This window comes from Apteryx mantelli, chromosome 5 (assembly GCF_036417845.1).
Source record: "Apteryx mantelli isolate bAptMan1 chromosome 5, bAptMan1.hap1, whole genome shotgun sequence".
Classification (NCBI taxonomy): Eukaryota; Metazoa; Chordata; class Aves; order Apterygiformes; family Apterygidae; genus Apteryx; species Apteryx mantelli.
This window is the reverse complement of record NC_089982.1, coordinates 83071445-83086512: the sequence shown is the minus strand read 5'-3', so window position 1 is coordinate 83086512 and position 15068 is coordinate 83071445. Positions and strand designations below refer to the sequence as shown.

The window sequence follows — 15068 nt, the reverse complement described above, 5'->3', positions numbered from 1 at the left end:
CTTTATAAGCTTGTCATCGCTGCTCTTTTGCTTTTTCTCCCTGTCTCTCTCTCCAGACCCCTGAAGAACTGGAGGATGATTCAGACTTTGAGCAGGAAGATTATGATGTTCGCAGCCGAACAAGTGTTCAGACTGAAGATGACCAGCTTATTGCTGGACAGAGTGCAAGGGTGAGTATAAAACCCATGTACTACCTTAAGTGTCTGTATAGCCAGCAAGGAAAAGCTCTGCCTCGGAAAGCAAATGTGGTGATTTTACATCCTCAGGGTCACGGAAGAAAGTACAGGAGTAGCGTAACCTTGGTGTTTAAAGTTTTTTCATGTCTCACATCCTTGAAAAGCCCAGAGTTTATTGAATGATCTTCCTTAGGCTTATGTGGTGCCGTGTGTCAGCCGTTTGCTCCAGCTAGTGCTGTAGGAGAAGGCCTTGCACATTTGGAATGTGCTGCAACTGTGGGAGTATTCAGCAAATTTTAAAAAAATATACCCAAAAAATCCCGTCATGGCACCGTGTGCTGCATTCAGAGAAGTTGTACATTAGTCATGTTTCCCTGCGTGCTAACTTGCCAAGGAGAGCTGTTTAAGGTGGCAAATAGCCCCTGTAATTTCATTGTAATTGAAGACATTTGTTACTGAGTCAATGTAATTTTACCGGGATAATTATATCATGATAAACTGGAGTCATTGTGATTTGTGACCTTCGCTTATGCACGAGGATTGCAAATTAAGCTGATGAGTGCTGCAGGGGTCACAGGTGCTGGCGAAGTGAAGTTTGTTGGCACGCAGGATCATGCCACCCTCTGATGAGTGTTTACCTTTCACTAAATAGGCTGCTTAGCTCCAAAAAAAAAAAAAAAAATCAACGGACTACCGTTTGGCTAGCAAGCAACATCATGAAAATATGTTTGACTGAAAAGAGAGTTAAAAAAAGAATCCAGTTGAGAACTGGTAGGGCACTGGGAATTATCTGAATTATTTGCATGGTAGTTTCGCCTCCGCCTGCAGGTTTCTTCTGGTGGGACAGCTTGCTGAAAGGGAAACGGTGGGGTAAATGAGAAACAATGCCCTGCACACTCAAACACAATAGCAAAAGCTGGTAACTGTGAACATGCCACTTCTTACCTTTCATCCTGGAAGATGAATTCCAAGGCTGAGAACCTGAAAACCAAAAGACTTTGTAGGATGAATTTAGAGGACCTGGAAGGGGAAGTTTGCAGTTTTTGTAGGAAGACCCACAGTATGTTAGGGCTTGAAGCAAACATTTTAGACCCTGAAAAGAAAGGGTATAGCAATGTAAGCCTAAATCAAATTTCCTTAGAGGTCTGGGAGGAATATGAGGCACAGATAAAACTGTATGTGCAGAGGTTGCTTTCTGTCTTAAATCCATTTCCCTGAATATTGAATACAGATGGCGAATAGACCATACCACATATTGGAAAAGCTGATTCTCTACCACTTCATTCCAAGGCTAAAAATTTAGCACCTGCTATTGGGCTTGCTGGATATCATGACTAGTAAGCTCCTCACCTAGGTGAAAACCAGCTGGGCTGCAGGTCCCATCCCAAAGCAGTGGGTAGCGTGGAACTGGCACTTGAAGGCATGACGCCAACAAACATTCTGGATGCAAATGGATGTCTTTGGGGGATTTTTATATTTTAAAGAGCATAAAGTCATGTTTGATATATTCAAAGGATTGACTGCCAAGGGAAGTCTCAAGTACCAAAGTTTTGAGATACACCTGGGACTGGGTATCATATCATTCTTTCTTGATCTGAAAAGACAAGTAGAGACTGCAATAATGTTTTTACTAAGCCACTAGTTCAGCTAGGGATGTAGGAGTCTTAAATTCTATTATGTTTATTATCACTGCTGCACTTAAAACCTTCTGCTTTGATCAGCTACACACTGTATGAACATCCCCGAATAACTTATAATGCAAGTATATCACCAGAAGCAACAAATGGATAAAAGCAAAAAGTGAAAACATGCGAAGCAGAAGCTGTACAGTCCACTGTCTTGGGTGATTCATTGAAATGAGTCTGCCAAGCAGAATAATGTCTTATTTGAACCTTTTCTGTAGAAAAGCTAGATTTTCAGTTGCGGACTGTAATGGCTTTGTTTAATACGCCTGTTCCCTAAAACTATTAGCATTTCGGTTGAAGAGCTTCTGTTGGTCTTCAGTAGAAATAAAAACTGAATCTATGAGCTGCATTTGCTGCAGGGATATAGCTTCTCTGCAAACGCATCAACAACTGGAACAGAAATGCTAAGACACTATATGCTAGGATGAAAGTGTGTGGGTTAAGTTGTCAACAAAGAGAAACTACACAGAAGACATACAGATCAGCCTTTGAAGTGCTCCATATCATATCTTAATCTCAGTTAATTCATCTGTTCTAGTGTTTTATACATATATTTAAATATTTATTTATTAGCTTGACTTGCACTGCATTTTTCTGTGGAAAGACTAATATGCTAACATTTGAAACTGCTGAGTTACATTGATAAGGCCTAATTAAACCTCATGTGTTGAATTTTAATTTGATTAACTTGCAAATTTCTCATTTTCTGATCTGCTGTTTATAACCTTTTTTAATTTCAGTTTTGGAAAAGGTCAATTATGAATTTTTAAAAGCCAAGAGCATTTTAAGAATATGTAGAGAAAGACTTCAGTTGATTGAAAGTGACATAAACAAGAAAAAATGTAATGACACTTAAATATATGTCACACCCCATTAAATGCATAATGTGGTCTTCAGAACCCTACAGCCAAATAGCAGCTCAACTTAGAAGTCATTATTGGAAGTGTCCATTTGATCTTCAAAAGTAATTATTATAATTTTGTAGGGGGTTTTTTTGTTTGTTTTTTTGGAAACTTTCTGCCTTGTTGGTAATGTCGAGGCAGATTAGTATCGACCTATATAGTAGCTTTTTGCATATCCTCCCAAAGACAACTAGACCACTGAATGTTATCGAAAGGTATATTCATTGCAAATATTCACTTCAAATGTATTACTTTGCATGTCATAATTTATTTTAGTTTTGGGTTAAGCAGGAAACCTCTGTATTTCTGCAAGATAATGAGGATGAGGGGGAGAGAGGCAAATCAGTCTCTGCCTTTTACCTTAGATTTCATGCATTTTGTTCTTCCTGAAGGTTAGGATGTAACAGGAATTGTTTCTTAATCTTCCTGTATAGACTTGTGAATAATCTGTATGCCAAAGCATCATATATACAATTTTTAAATTTGCGAAAGGTGTAAAAAGACCTATAAACATCCTGTAAATTTGTTTGCCCTGTCCTAAAAAGAAGTCAAATATCTACCAGATTTTGCTTGGCATCTTCACCTCCCACAAAAGAAACTAGAAGCTGAGCATGCTTTTTTGACCGTTGGCAATTTGTATAGTTTCTAGCTTTCTTTACGTCCAACTTCTCCCATTTTTCCTCCAGGCTATCATGGCCCAGCTCCCCCAGGAGGAGAAGGCTAAAATTGCTGAGCAGGTAGAGATATTCCACCAAGAAAAGAGCAAACTGGATGCTGAGGTGGCCAAGTGGGATGACAGCGGTAACGACATCATTGTGCTGGCAAAGCAGATGTGCATGATTATGATGGAAATGACGGACTTTACTAGGTAAGGACAAAACAACCCGTGCTGGGGGCTTCACACGTCCTGCATCTTTCCTTTAGGTTGCACCTGATGAGATGATGTGTTGCATTTTGGGGGACCTAAAGCCAGGCATCACACTTCACGCGTAATGGGATGGTTTGTATGGATCCCTACACGTAACTGCTCTGGCTAATTCACCGTATGGGATTAAACACAAGAAGTTTTTGTTTTATTTGCAGATCTATTTTATCGTCTGGAATTTTAGCAGCAAAGATAGTCTGTGACCTTAGAGACGTTCAGCTGGCATTTCATTTAGTACCCATCTAAATGCATGTGCCTCTCTGAACTTTCAACATTTCAACACAATTTGTGTCAATCAAACATAATGGCAAAACTATTTATATCATTTTGAAGACTGAATTTCTTTCCAAAAAAAATCCCAAACTAAATGAAACTGGTTTAATCTAATACTATATTGGAGTCAGTAATTAATTATTTTTGCTATCTTTTTTTTTCTTTCTGTTGATGCCTTCCTCATTTCTAATTGTAATGCATCAAAAGGCAGTTCATTAATGATATCATATAAACAGAATTATTTTGTTTAAATATAGTTATATTGTTAATCATAGTAGGGAGAGCATTTTACAAGATGCTTTGAATTACAGATCACCATAATCAATTAAAGCTTACTCATTCAGTGTTTATTTTTAATGAGGGTTCAAAAACATAAATGGTATTAATCAAAATATGATTAGATGAAACTGGACAAAAATCTTCATGTTTTTCTTCAGAATTAGAGTAAGACATGATCACATCTTGTGTCTGGAGCTTTCAACCCACTTCAGAGGAAATAATCTGTGCATTAATAATATCAAGTTTGCACATGCATAATATGTATGTATATAAATACCATTAATTTGCAAATAACTTGAATATTTGCACTTGTATAGGTAGTTAATTGGTATAGGCAGCTGCAAACAGTTTTATACATTTACAGATTAAATATTAATGTAGAACATTTTGCTTTTACTTTAATAGATTACTGCCATCGTTATTTCTGAATAATTAGTCTCTCAGTTTACTCAATTTTTTCTCAGTTTGTGCTCTTATAATTATTCTTTTAGCAGTGGAGTCACCAGTCCTGTATACCAAATGACAGTGCACAACCTCCTGCAGAGAGCTGTTTTGGAGAGGCAGTCTTAATTACCTTCATAGCATTCTTGTCTTTGGGTCTCTTATCCTTCTGTCCAAAAACAGAGTGAAAAGCTGCCCGAGCAGTGTCATCATTTCACAGAAGTAGGAAATAATGTTCTAAAGTAACATCCCAGAATATGAACACTTGCTGCAACCTCCTGGACAACCTTTGATACATTAAGCATTGAAAGGAAAGTTTTGTAATTACATTTTCCACCATCAAAAGAACAGAACTAATATGTGAATGAGACAAAACCGCTGTCACATTTGGATTAAAAAAAAAAAAAAAATCAAAGTGCACCTCTGCCTATGTCAGATTCAATAAAAACTTATTTAATATATTCTATTAAAAACAGAACAGAGCCCTTCACACCTTTTGAGCTGACTGTAACCTCAGCAGCGTTAGAATAGTTTTTCAAATGTATGGAATTTGTGACAGTTGGACATGCTGATCTGCTGATATAATTAATGTAAAAGCATACGAGGTCACTATTAAGGTTTTCTGTCACAGTTTAAGTTCAGCAAAAGTGGGATACTTGTGGTGTTATGGTGTCTGTTTGATGTGGAGATGAAAGAAAAAAGATGCAAATGGAAATATGTTTCAAGGTATTTTTTGTAGCAGTAGAGCTGAAAAAAATAGCAATGCTCTTGCAAACATAATGAACTGTTATCATTAGAAGAAATGCCTTCAGGTTTAGGTTAAAAAAGCCTAAATTTGAGCACCTCATGATTTTCCATCAAAGTTGTCTGAAGCTGTGTTTTTCCATGCAGTATGAAAAAAAATCATCTCGCTTCCAACTGGGATGCGCTCACGAGCAGTGGTGAACATGTTAGAAACAGGGCAACAAACCCAGGAAAGTCTGCAGTGACTTTTAACTTCTTTTTAATACACATTTTGGTAACTTTATTGATAAAAATTAGAGTTCTGTGCATCATCTTACAAGTAATCGCGAAAGATCAGTCTTAAAGCTAATTATGCAGGGTTTATGCCTAACAGGATGATGCTTCAATTATCTTTGTTGTTTTCTGGCAAAGAGCTAAAAGAAAAGGTTTTCTAAAATGTGACATTCCTGCTTGAGACATGACAGGCTTAGCGTTAAGCACTGGCCTGGGAATAACATAATTTTTAAAAAGTTGTGTATTCCAGAAAGACTGTTGGCTTAATGAGCACTTAAAAATGCATATACTATTACATACAGTTCGTGTGCTTGAAGGTGCCATCAAACCAAATTGCTAGTGAGGCATTTTGTAAGAGAGAAGAAATACAGCAGACCGATTTCTTAATCAAGCTGTGCTGTACCAAGTAGTTAAGAGGTGAAGCCGCAGTAAATTAAGACGGCATTCGCGTTGCTGTTTTAAAATCAAATGCTAAGCAGGGTCACTAAAATTGTTTCCTTGCGTGATTTAATTAGATTGTGCATAATCGTATCATATTTCACAGAGGTAAAGGCCCGCTGAAGAATACATCGGATGTCATTAATGCAGCCAAGAAGATTGCAGAGGCAGGATCTAGGATGGACAAACTGGCACGGGCTGTAGCTGATCAGGTAACAACAACAAAAGCAACAGTAGAATGCAACTCCTGCTAACCGTTCTTAAGGGAAAGGGTGTCTTTGCTGCCAGAAGACTACCTGTTGAAGGTCACTGCTTGGACTCTGATCTACTTATTGCATACAGGTCGTTTCTTCTGTGGCAGTCAATTTGGGTTTTTTGCAGGACCGGAAAGTCCTAAGTGAGCCTCTTCAAACCTCTTGAGTTGTGCCGTAGCCTCACTTCTGGACCCGTGTGATTGTGTTGATGTTTCTGCTGGCGTGAAAGCAGCTGGCAGTGTGACGCTCTGTTACCCTTGCAGAAAGCCTAGGACTCCTTACGCTCTTTCAGCTCTTTCTTCCGGCAGTTCCCCTTGATACTGCACTTTCCTGTTTCAGGATGTTCTCACTCCTTGTGGTGTCCTTTGCGTCGGGGTATTGTGCTCTGGATGGTATCGCCCCCTGCCCCTGCGTGCAGTCCTCTTTTGAACAGAGGCGATTGGATTGTGTCTCCCCTGCGGGTGGTTTTCCCACTAACAAATGCATTTCGCAGCTGGAAAGATGAACTTGCCACAGCCTCCTTTTTTCACATGGCACTACCTATCCATTTGGAGAGCAAGGGAAAGCATCGCATCCGGAGTCAAGGGCCAAATATCAAAATCCAGGTGTTTAGTTCTGGGTACCTAATTTTAGATTTAGCCAAGTTAAATTTGGCTATTTTTTCCCCTGCAAAACAATTCTTTTTCCTCCAACAATCCTCTGACATACTCTGTAGAAAGAGCGAGAGGAGGTAGAAAAAGAAAAGAGAAATAAAAATTGGAGATTTACCTGGGTTTTTAGCTTTAATTTCTGTGACTGATTTCTTTCACCTTGCGTTTTGTGTTTTCACCTCATGTTAAGATAAATGTCTGATTTGCTGGCACACATCAAGCAAACCAGCCTTTGTCAACAGAATCCGTACCCCATGTGCTGTTAATGTCTGGTACCAAAAAGAAGGTAAATGAACAATGGTAACACTGGAAAAGCTCATGTGAAATCCTCATAGCACTGCCTAACTATGAGTATGGGGGCCTCGCTTCAGACCCTTATATAGAAAATGTTTCTATCCATACTTTTTGTGCAGCCTTTGGAGACCTTGGATCATCACCACGGATGGCACAATGTTTTACAACGGTTTCATTGCAGAGTTCCTTCCTTATCATTTATTTTTCAGCATCAATCCTTGTCTTCCTACAGTTTCTTTCTTTTCATTGGCATCAGGAGAAAGTCGGCTGGAGGTAGGAGTTATAACTTCCTTGCCTCAAATCTTTGTCTTCAAAATAAGCATTTCTTTCTTTTCTTCAAGTGAGCATGGAAGGGCATTAATATGTCCTGCCAGGGAATATGGGCACGACTTGCAAGAAACCTGAAGCTGCACATTCTCCTGTAACCTCAAAGGGTTCAGGTTTGGGGTTTTCTTCATTGTCAGAAAGCGTGTTTCCTGCAGTTAACCCGTTCCTATCCTTTAAATATAGCTTCTGTTTGTTTTAGCGTAGGCAAAGAGAATATTCCACCTGCAGAGGCGGAATATTTTAAAGAAGGAAACACAAAGCAGAGAAACGTGCTATGCCTAGAGTGCCCTGGCTTGAGTCACATTTTAAATTTCAGAAGGTTGTAATGCACAGACTTTAATAATAAACAGTAAAATCACTATGAGGACGAAGCGTATGTTTTAGTGCTTTAGCTTTAATGATATTTTGCAGAACTTTGGAGACACTCATGCAATATAAGCTTTTTATGGACTGTTGCATTTTTAATTACTGTTCCAATGAGAAAGATCCTACATTTTAATTCCCTCCAAGGTACTTGTATTTAAAGCCTTGTCAGCTCCCTGTAGGTGTTACTTTAAAGTTCATTTCTTTCAATGCATAGGCTTAAGAGCAGGGTAAATATTTCTGTATTAAATTGTCACAGGTAGGCAGAAGAGGTCTTTTAGTGATTCATGCTCGAAAGGTGTGGGAACCGTCTGAGACAGAAAGACATTATAGCACTGTCACAAGTAAAGAAAAGATTAAACCTAACAGGCACAATGAACCTCCAGCCCTTGTTTATTGTTAGCTTAAAAGGGAGAGGAAAAAGCAAAGTGACTGCTTTCAGAGTTATAGATGAAAGTGTATGTAATATTTCACCACAAATGTGTTCCCTGCCTGCCTTCGCTGGCTGAGATAGAGCAGCCGTCTCACGTCAAAGGTTTGGACACTGTTGACTCCTGTATTTAATACTGTCAGGTTTTGTCTAAGTCCTCTGATAATATTTTGCTCTACCAATGAAAATAGAGTATAAACTTTTTAAGACCCATAAAAGACATAGTCAGAAGTCCCTAAATCTTTGGTCCCCACGCGATACATTCAAAGAACGTCCTCAGTGAGACTTTCTTGGATAGCACTGATGAGTGCTTACTGGAGATATGCTGTTAGTGCTGGAACCTGTTAGTTTAGTTTCGTCAGAGTGAATTATCGAGGCATGTTCTCTCGGGGCAAGACTTTGAATATTAATGATGCAGTTTCTATGAAGCGTTCAAAATGGTACAGGACTGTAGCTAGACTTCCCTCTAGGACAAAGAAGTATCACTTAGACATGCAAAGGGACCACCTTATCTCATTGGGTTCTTATGAAGGGTTGCAAGACTGATGACATCTCCTGAAAGACCCTGTAATACGTCACTCATATTACAGTAAATAATCTCCTTCTAGCACAGACTAAGGTATTTATGCATCAACAATAAGCTTGCCAAGCCTGTTGGCATCAAAGCCAGGCAGCCTCCCCTCTGCCTCTTGAGTTTTTAATGTATCAGTATGGGCCTGGCTTCTGCCAAGTCTGAGGCAGGGTTGTGTCCCCTGAAAGTCTGCGCAAATGCCAGGGAAGCTGGCGCGACATTCGGGAGTTGGCAGCAGAGCAGGTGTAATCGATACTGAAGCTGTTTTGAACTGGGCCTATCTGGACTTTAGCTGGTCTATATTGTATCTTCACCTGGATGCCCAGCAGGTGCCTTGAAACCTGAAGTTTTCAGATCAAGCTTGGTCTTTTGGCTAGTCCCTTCCTACAGAGGAATGGATTCCTCCATTCTGTACAAGCTGATAAAACAACCCAAAGCATAGCAATCCTGTTGTTTTCATTGTCATTCCTTAGTGACTGACAGAGAGGTTTTTCCTTTTTACAAAGAATCGACTGTGCATCATCAGGTTAGAAATCCTAAGTCTTGAGTTGAACCAAAGGTAGAGTTTGAATTGTCATGTTTCATCAAGTATCTCATGGAAAGGCAAAGTGAAATGAATCCACCTAATATGGTACACATATTGCCACTGTCTCCTCTGATTAGCTCTGTATAATAAGCGTATAAGCTCAGGTGCATGTAGTCAAATACGTCTTTTCTTTGCAGTGCCCCGACTCAGCCTGCAAGCAGGATCTGCTAGCCTATCTGCAGCGCATTGCCCTCTACTGCCACCAACTCAATATCTGCAGCAAAGTGAAGGCAGAAGTTCAGAACCTGGGAGGAGAACTTATTGTGTCAGGGGTAAGCTGGTATTTGTATTTAGCAGTTTATGTTTCCCATTGTAGCACTTGAAAGGGAGCGTTTCTGACGACAATAATGTACAAAACACAAATATAGTGATTCATAAGCAGGCTTTTTAAAATGTTATCACCATTATTCCAGACCTTACAATAACTTGTGTAGCACAATTTGATTTTCCAATTACCCTTTGTTTATACTAACCTTGTAAAATCTTCATTCTTCTAAAAGAAAAGTAATTTCATAGCCTAGAAAGCCATTGCCACGCGGTGAATATTATAATTATTTGGAGCTTTTGTGTATTTGCTCATTATAAATCTTCTTTCCTTTGTTAGTACTGGTAATTTCCTTCCTCTGTGCAGAAGCCAGCTCTGTATGAAGTGTATATTGTTAAGATGGTGATGACTAATGAGATTTCATTCACTCAGGTTCCAATGCACACTAGGTTTAGCAAAAACACTGGAAGGCCAGCCAAATATTTTAATTTTTGGTGCACGTGCTGTTTCCAAATACAATTGCCAAGCCCAATGATTATTTACTGTAACTCCCATTCAGTTATTTCAGTTATTTTCAATGAACACTGCAAACATTTTACCCACAGTTCTTTTTTTAGAAATAAAGGCAGGAACATGCAGCAGCAGTCATATGATAAGCAATGAGCTTTTTGCATTTTAAAATTATTTTTTCATCCCTTCTCCTAATGCTGGACTCTGTGCCTCTGGGAGATTACTAGAACCACGTAGTAGCAATGGCTGCTTATCATGATTTTCTTAACTAATCACCCTAGTATTAGCCCCATTACACCTTGGTTATCTTCTAACTCACATACAGATGGTATGTATATTTAATGCATACTATGTTTCACTCTCCTGATTCTATTTTCAAAATGAGGGTGATTTGAAAAACCTGAGAAACAAGGTTGTTTGCAAATGCCATTTGGAAAAAGCACCCTTTCATTGTTTAAGCCCAATCAAGTACGAAGCTTGTTAGGACAACTTGTGCCCTCCATTTCATCCATAACATTCCCCAGTGAAATCACTGGCCTTCCGCAGACATGCCAGAAATCAGAGCAAACGTTCTCGACTATATAACGTTTTGATTTTTTGCAAAGCACAATAGAAGGTCTTAAATATTTGCCAGGCTTTCTTAGATCAAACATTCTGAAGTCGCGTATGTGATCCTAGAAGGAGCTGCTTAAATGTTCCTGTATCTATCCTGCAATTGGTCTTCACTTCTTGACGTATGTACATATGTAATTTTAATACCTTGATCTTCCCACAGCAATGAAAAGTGCTCTTCCATTTTCCTGGTATTAATGGAGTGATCTGTCCTTGTATCGCTGACAGCTGTGCTACATAGTAAATGCTATGATCTTTTCTTATCTATTGCCATCTGGGTCCAGCTTTTCATACCCATTGAGTTTTCATATTCATCTCTCTATAGCAGTTACCCAAATCAGTGCTTATATCAGCTTGGCTTTTGTGGTTGTGTGTATTTCTTTTTCAAGTCTCTTTATTCAGTGTGTGTGGATGCTGAATAAACCATTGTGAATCTCTAGCATCTATTTGTTACTGGAACATCACCATCCGTTGTGAAATTTAAGTGGCCGAAGCGCTTGACTTCATCATTTCCAGTCTGGCATTGTTAGCATCTGCTGCTTACCAGGCTTCATCACCATTGTGTTTTTGTTTGGTTGGGTTTCTTGCACTCAGCTGTAGACAAAGGCAAAACTAACTTCAATCCTAGAAATTATTTGGGTCTGTTCCAAAGACTCGGTAATACTGACATCTAGAAAAGTTTAACATTGTCCAGCTCGCTTCTTCTCCTGTTGCTGTGAACTGACCAGTGGAGATGATATAGAAAGTTGAACCGTTGTGCATCCCTTTCTGAGACCCTTATCTTGCACCTTAGTGTAACACAAGTAGTGCAATGCTTTCCTGGTAGCGTATTCCAAGCTGTACATCTTCAAAGTGCTGGGTACTGTATGCTCCTTTGCTATCCAGAGATCTGGTATCCAAGTGCACGTCTACATCTGCTTGTCTACTTGCCGCTTCTGCTTCCATCTTCTTCTTCATTCTCTCTTGGATAGCCAATTACAAATAAACAGTATTTTATTTGCATTAAAATGAAATACCATTATTTGGCAACTTGCATACAGTACGATGTAAGACATACAATAGAAATCCAGAATTCAAGCTTCCAAAGCTATGACTATTGAAGTAAGCTTGTGTGAATGCATTATATTTAAAAGTGTTTTGATGTAAATATCAAGGACCAGGATGACTATTACAATATTGTAATTTATTTCTGTATTTACAAAGAACTGCAATATAATCCTGCATTACTAAGAACATTAATCCATATTTCTGAATTAAATGAATGCATGTATATATATGTAAGTATGGGCATATGTATATTCATGTAAGAAGGAAAGAGACATAAAACCAATTAGAACCTAAAAGACAGATGAAAGCCACTCCACAGCTACTATAGTTCTAGTCTGTCAGGGAAAAATGTGTTGCAACAACTTCAAAAATACTATGTATAACATATAATGTGCTGATGAATATCTTTTGGTGAAACTTCTATTTCTTTTTTTCCACAAGATTCAGTAGTTCAGTATAATTTACCTTTAAACATAAGCATAGAGCTGGTCTTGTTTGCTTTTCTCCTCTATAGATTGATATGACATTAACATAGCATATGAAAGGGCTCTTTTTGGCATCATTGATTTTGCTGCAAATAGAAAAACAGGTCAGAAAGTAAGAAAATGTCAAAATCCCGAAGAGGAAATTATTGCAATAAGAGAGACAACCTGCTGTTTTCTTCCCCTTCCTTTCTCCCGTTCTTTTTCCTCCAGCTCTTTCTCTCCTTTGATCTTTCCCATCCAATTCCCTGCATGCAATTAGCAAAATTATTTTCCCCAGATAACTAAGATCTGGCAATCGAGAGTTAGCATAAATCAGCCTAACTTCAGTAATAGCAATGGAGCAAGGCCAATTTAGACTACCTGTTGCTTTGACCCTTTATATATGTTGCAATGTAAGCTTCTTAAGCCCTGTCTTCCGTTTGAGTTTTGAAAAATAAAGGAAGGAAAAGCTATGGGATATCTGTCCCTGGATGAGAAGTCTCGTAAACTTGAAGAAGACTATAGGGAAGGAAGTAAAATGAAAAATGAGAGGAGGAAGTAAGATAAAAAAACTGCAAAAGACTTAAAAATATTTCTAATCTCTATGGGTGATATCCTTGTTCCTAGTAAAGTCTCTTTGACCTTGCTCCATAAACAGATATATGTTTCTATAATTTTAAATTTGAATATTCAATTTCTAATTCCCCTCTAACAATAAACACCCTCGGCTAATATAATTGCAGGCTAAAAGCACTCCAAAATCATTTTCTCTGCCTTTTGCCTTCGTTTATTTAATGTAATGTGTATTTGCTTCATAATCAGTTGTACCATTGTATTGGAATGAATTCACTGAAGTGCTGAGCATATGCTACTCCCAACGAAGTAAATGCCATTTACATATACTTAGCGCATGCTAATAAGTCGCCTTTTTCTGGTAGTTACTTTTGCTGAATAGAGTTGGTTTGAACCATGGCATTTGTATTTGGAGCAAAATTCAGACTTCTTCTAACTCGAGGGCTGCTTTATTTTCTAGTATTCCTGTCTGACTCTGTCATTAGCTAGACCATTACAATAAAGCAGATCTATATATTCATTTCTTACCCTAGAATAAATATCCACTTGTTGTGTTTACTGCTGCTCCGAAGCTGATCAGCTCATTTACCTACTCCCCATTTACCTTATGAGCTTGCATTTTTTTCAAAATTGTTGTTTATGGTAGTAGCTTTCCCCGAGCGTTTCCTGCAGGATTATATTTAACAGAGTCTAAGACCATCCCTTATCTAAGGCAGCCCCCTACCGTTTTCAGGTTTGTTTTGGAATTGTGCGGCTCTAATCAGCCCTATTCTCAGAAAATTTGCCCAGAGAGTCCTAAATTTCCAAGCCAGACAGATGTGCAATGTCAAACAGAGTAACAGCCATGTATCTTTGAACACAGCCTGAAAGTATTGAATCAATAGCCAAAGCGCACTCCAAACACATACGGTGCATTAAGTAAACTCATAGAAAGAGCCTGATAAACCAGGATTTTTAGACGTTATTGGGCTGAACTGCCTGGACTGGCAGGCTGACGGTGTTTTCAGTGGAAAAAATCTGAGCCTAGACACGTACTTTTTCAAACAATGTGTTTTGAAAAGAAATGCACATACGATCAGCTTTTTAAACTGCACCGGTTTTCCTAGTTGTGCTTACTGATTAATGGATGTTGCTAATAGAAGTCTTATGTTTTGTCTGTTAGCGATTCCGTTTGCTTTGCACTGCGGGGAAGAGCAGGTATTCCTAAATAATCATTGTTTTCATGTTCCCTGGACAGTAGGTGCTCAAATAGTTTCAAAGCACAGAGAAAAGACACAGTCCTGTGTGTAAGCTGCCACCCTTGGAAGACTAGGGTTTGTGTTGCTATAATACATGACAAGTGTCAGACTGGTAAAGGGAAGGTGAAAGATGGACCAAGCAGAGAACTATGAAATTGCTTAGGAATATAATTTGAGGTGTGTGATTTCCTTTTATTCAGGGTTTTTTTTTTATTATTTTTTTTTTTGCAAGTTGCGTTTCACTTTTGCCCTTTTTTTTTCTCCCACAAGATCATGGCAAAAAGTTAGAATTGCAAAAACTGAATTTGCAAAAATGAACAGGGTTATTCGCCTGTCACAGTTGTTTCCTAGAAACTGGCAAAAAATGATTAATTTTATTCTCAGTATTTTAGTAGGAGCTTATTTAGCAGGGAAGCTCATCAGAAACTACTCGTGTGTATACACAAGGAAACACATGAAAATAGTTATACACCAGTGCTGTGAAAATAAAGTTATGTGAGATGGAAGTGGTGGAAAAAGATTTGTTTAGGATGGGGTTGCTGGAATGGAGTTCTGTATTGAGTCTGGGAATGAAAACACTGGGTAGAGGAAAAGAGTATGGAAATACTAAGGAATTCAGCTAAGGAACCGGAAAGATGAGATATAAAGGGGTCAGGTGAAGAAAAAGCCAAAATCAAAAGCAAGATAGGGATATGAAGTCAAAGAATTGTAGTGGTGGGAAAAGACTGGGAGAAAGTCTGGACCACGA

The 15068-nt window shown here is 38.6% G+C and overlaps 1 protein-coding gene across 2 annotated transcripts in view; it reads left to right on the top strand.

The window, feature by feature from the left end:
- The window catches only part of CTNNA2 (catenin alpha 2), a 418052-nt gene that overhangs the window by 379436 nt on the left and 23548 nt on the right, over nucleotides 1–15068 (top strand). For both annotated transcript variants that reach the window (XM_067297215.1, XM_067297214.1), the window contains exons 13-16: nucleotides 57–170; nucleotides 3450–3631; nucleotides 6243–6348; nucleotides 9749–9883. In XM_067297215.1, coding sequence (XP_067153316.1) covers nucleotides 57–170; nucleotides 3450–3631; nucleotides 6243–6348; nucleotides 9749–9883 — 537 coding nt within the window. The remainder of the gene's footprint in view (nucleotides 1–56; nucleotides 171–3449; nucleotides 3632–6242; nucleotides 6349–9748; nucleotides 9884–15068) is intronic.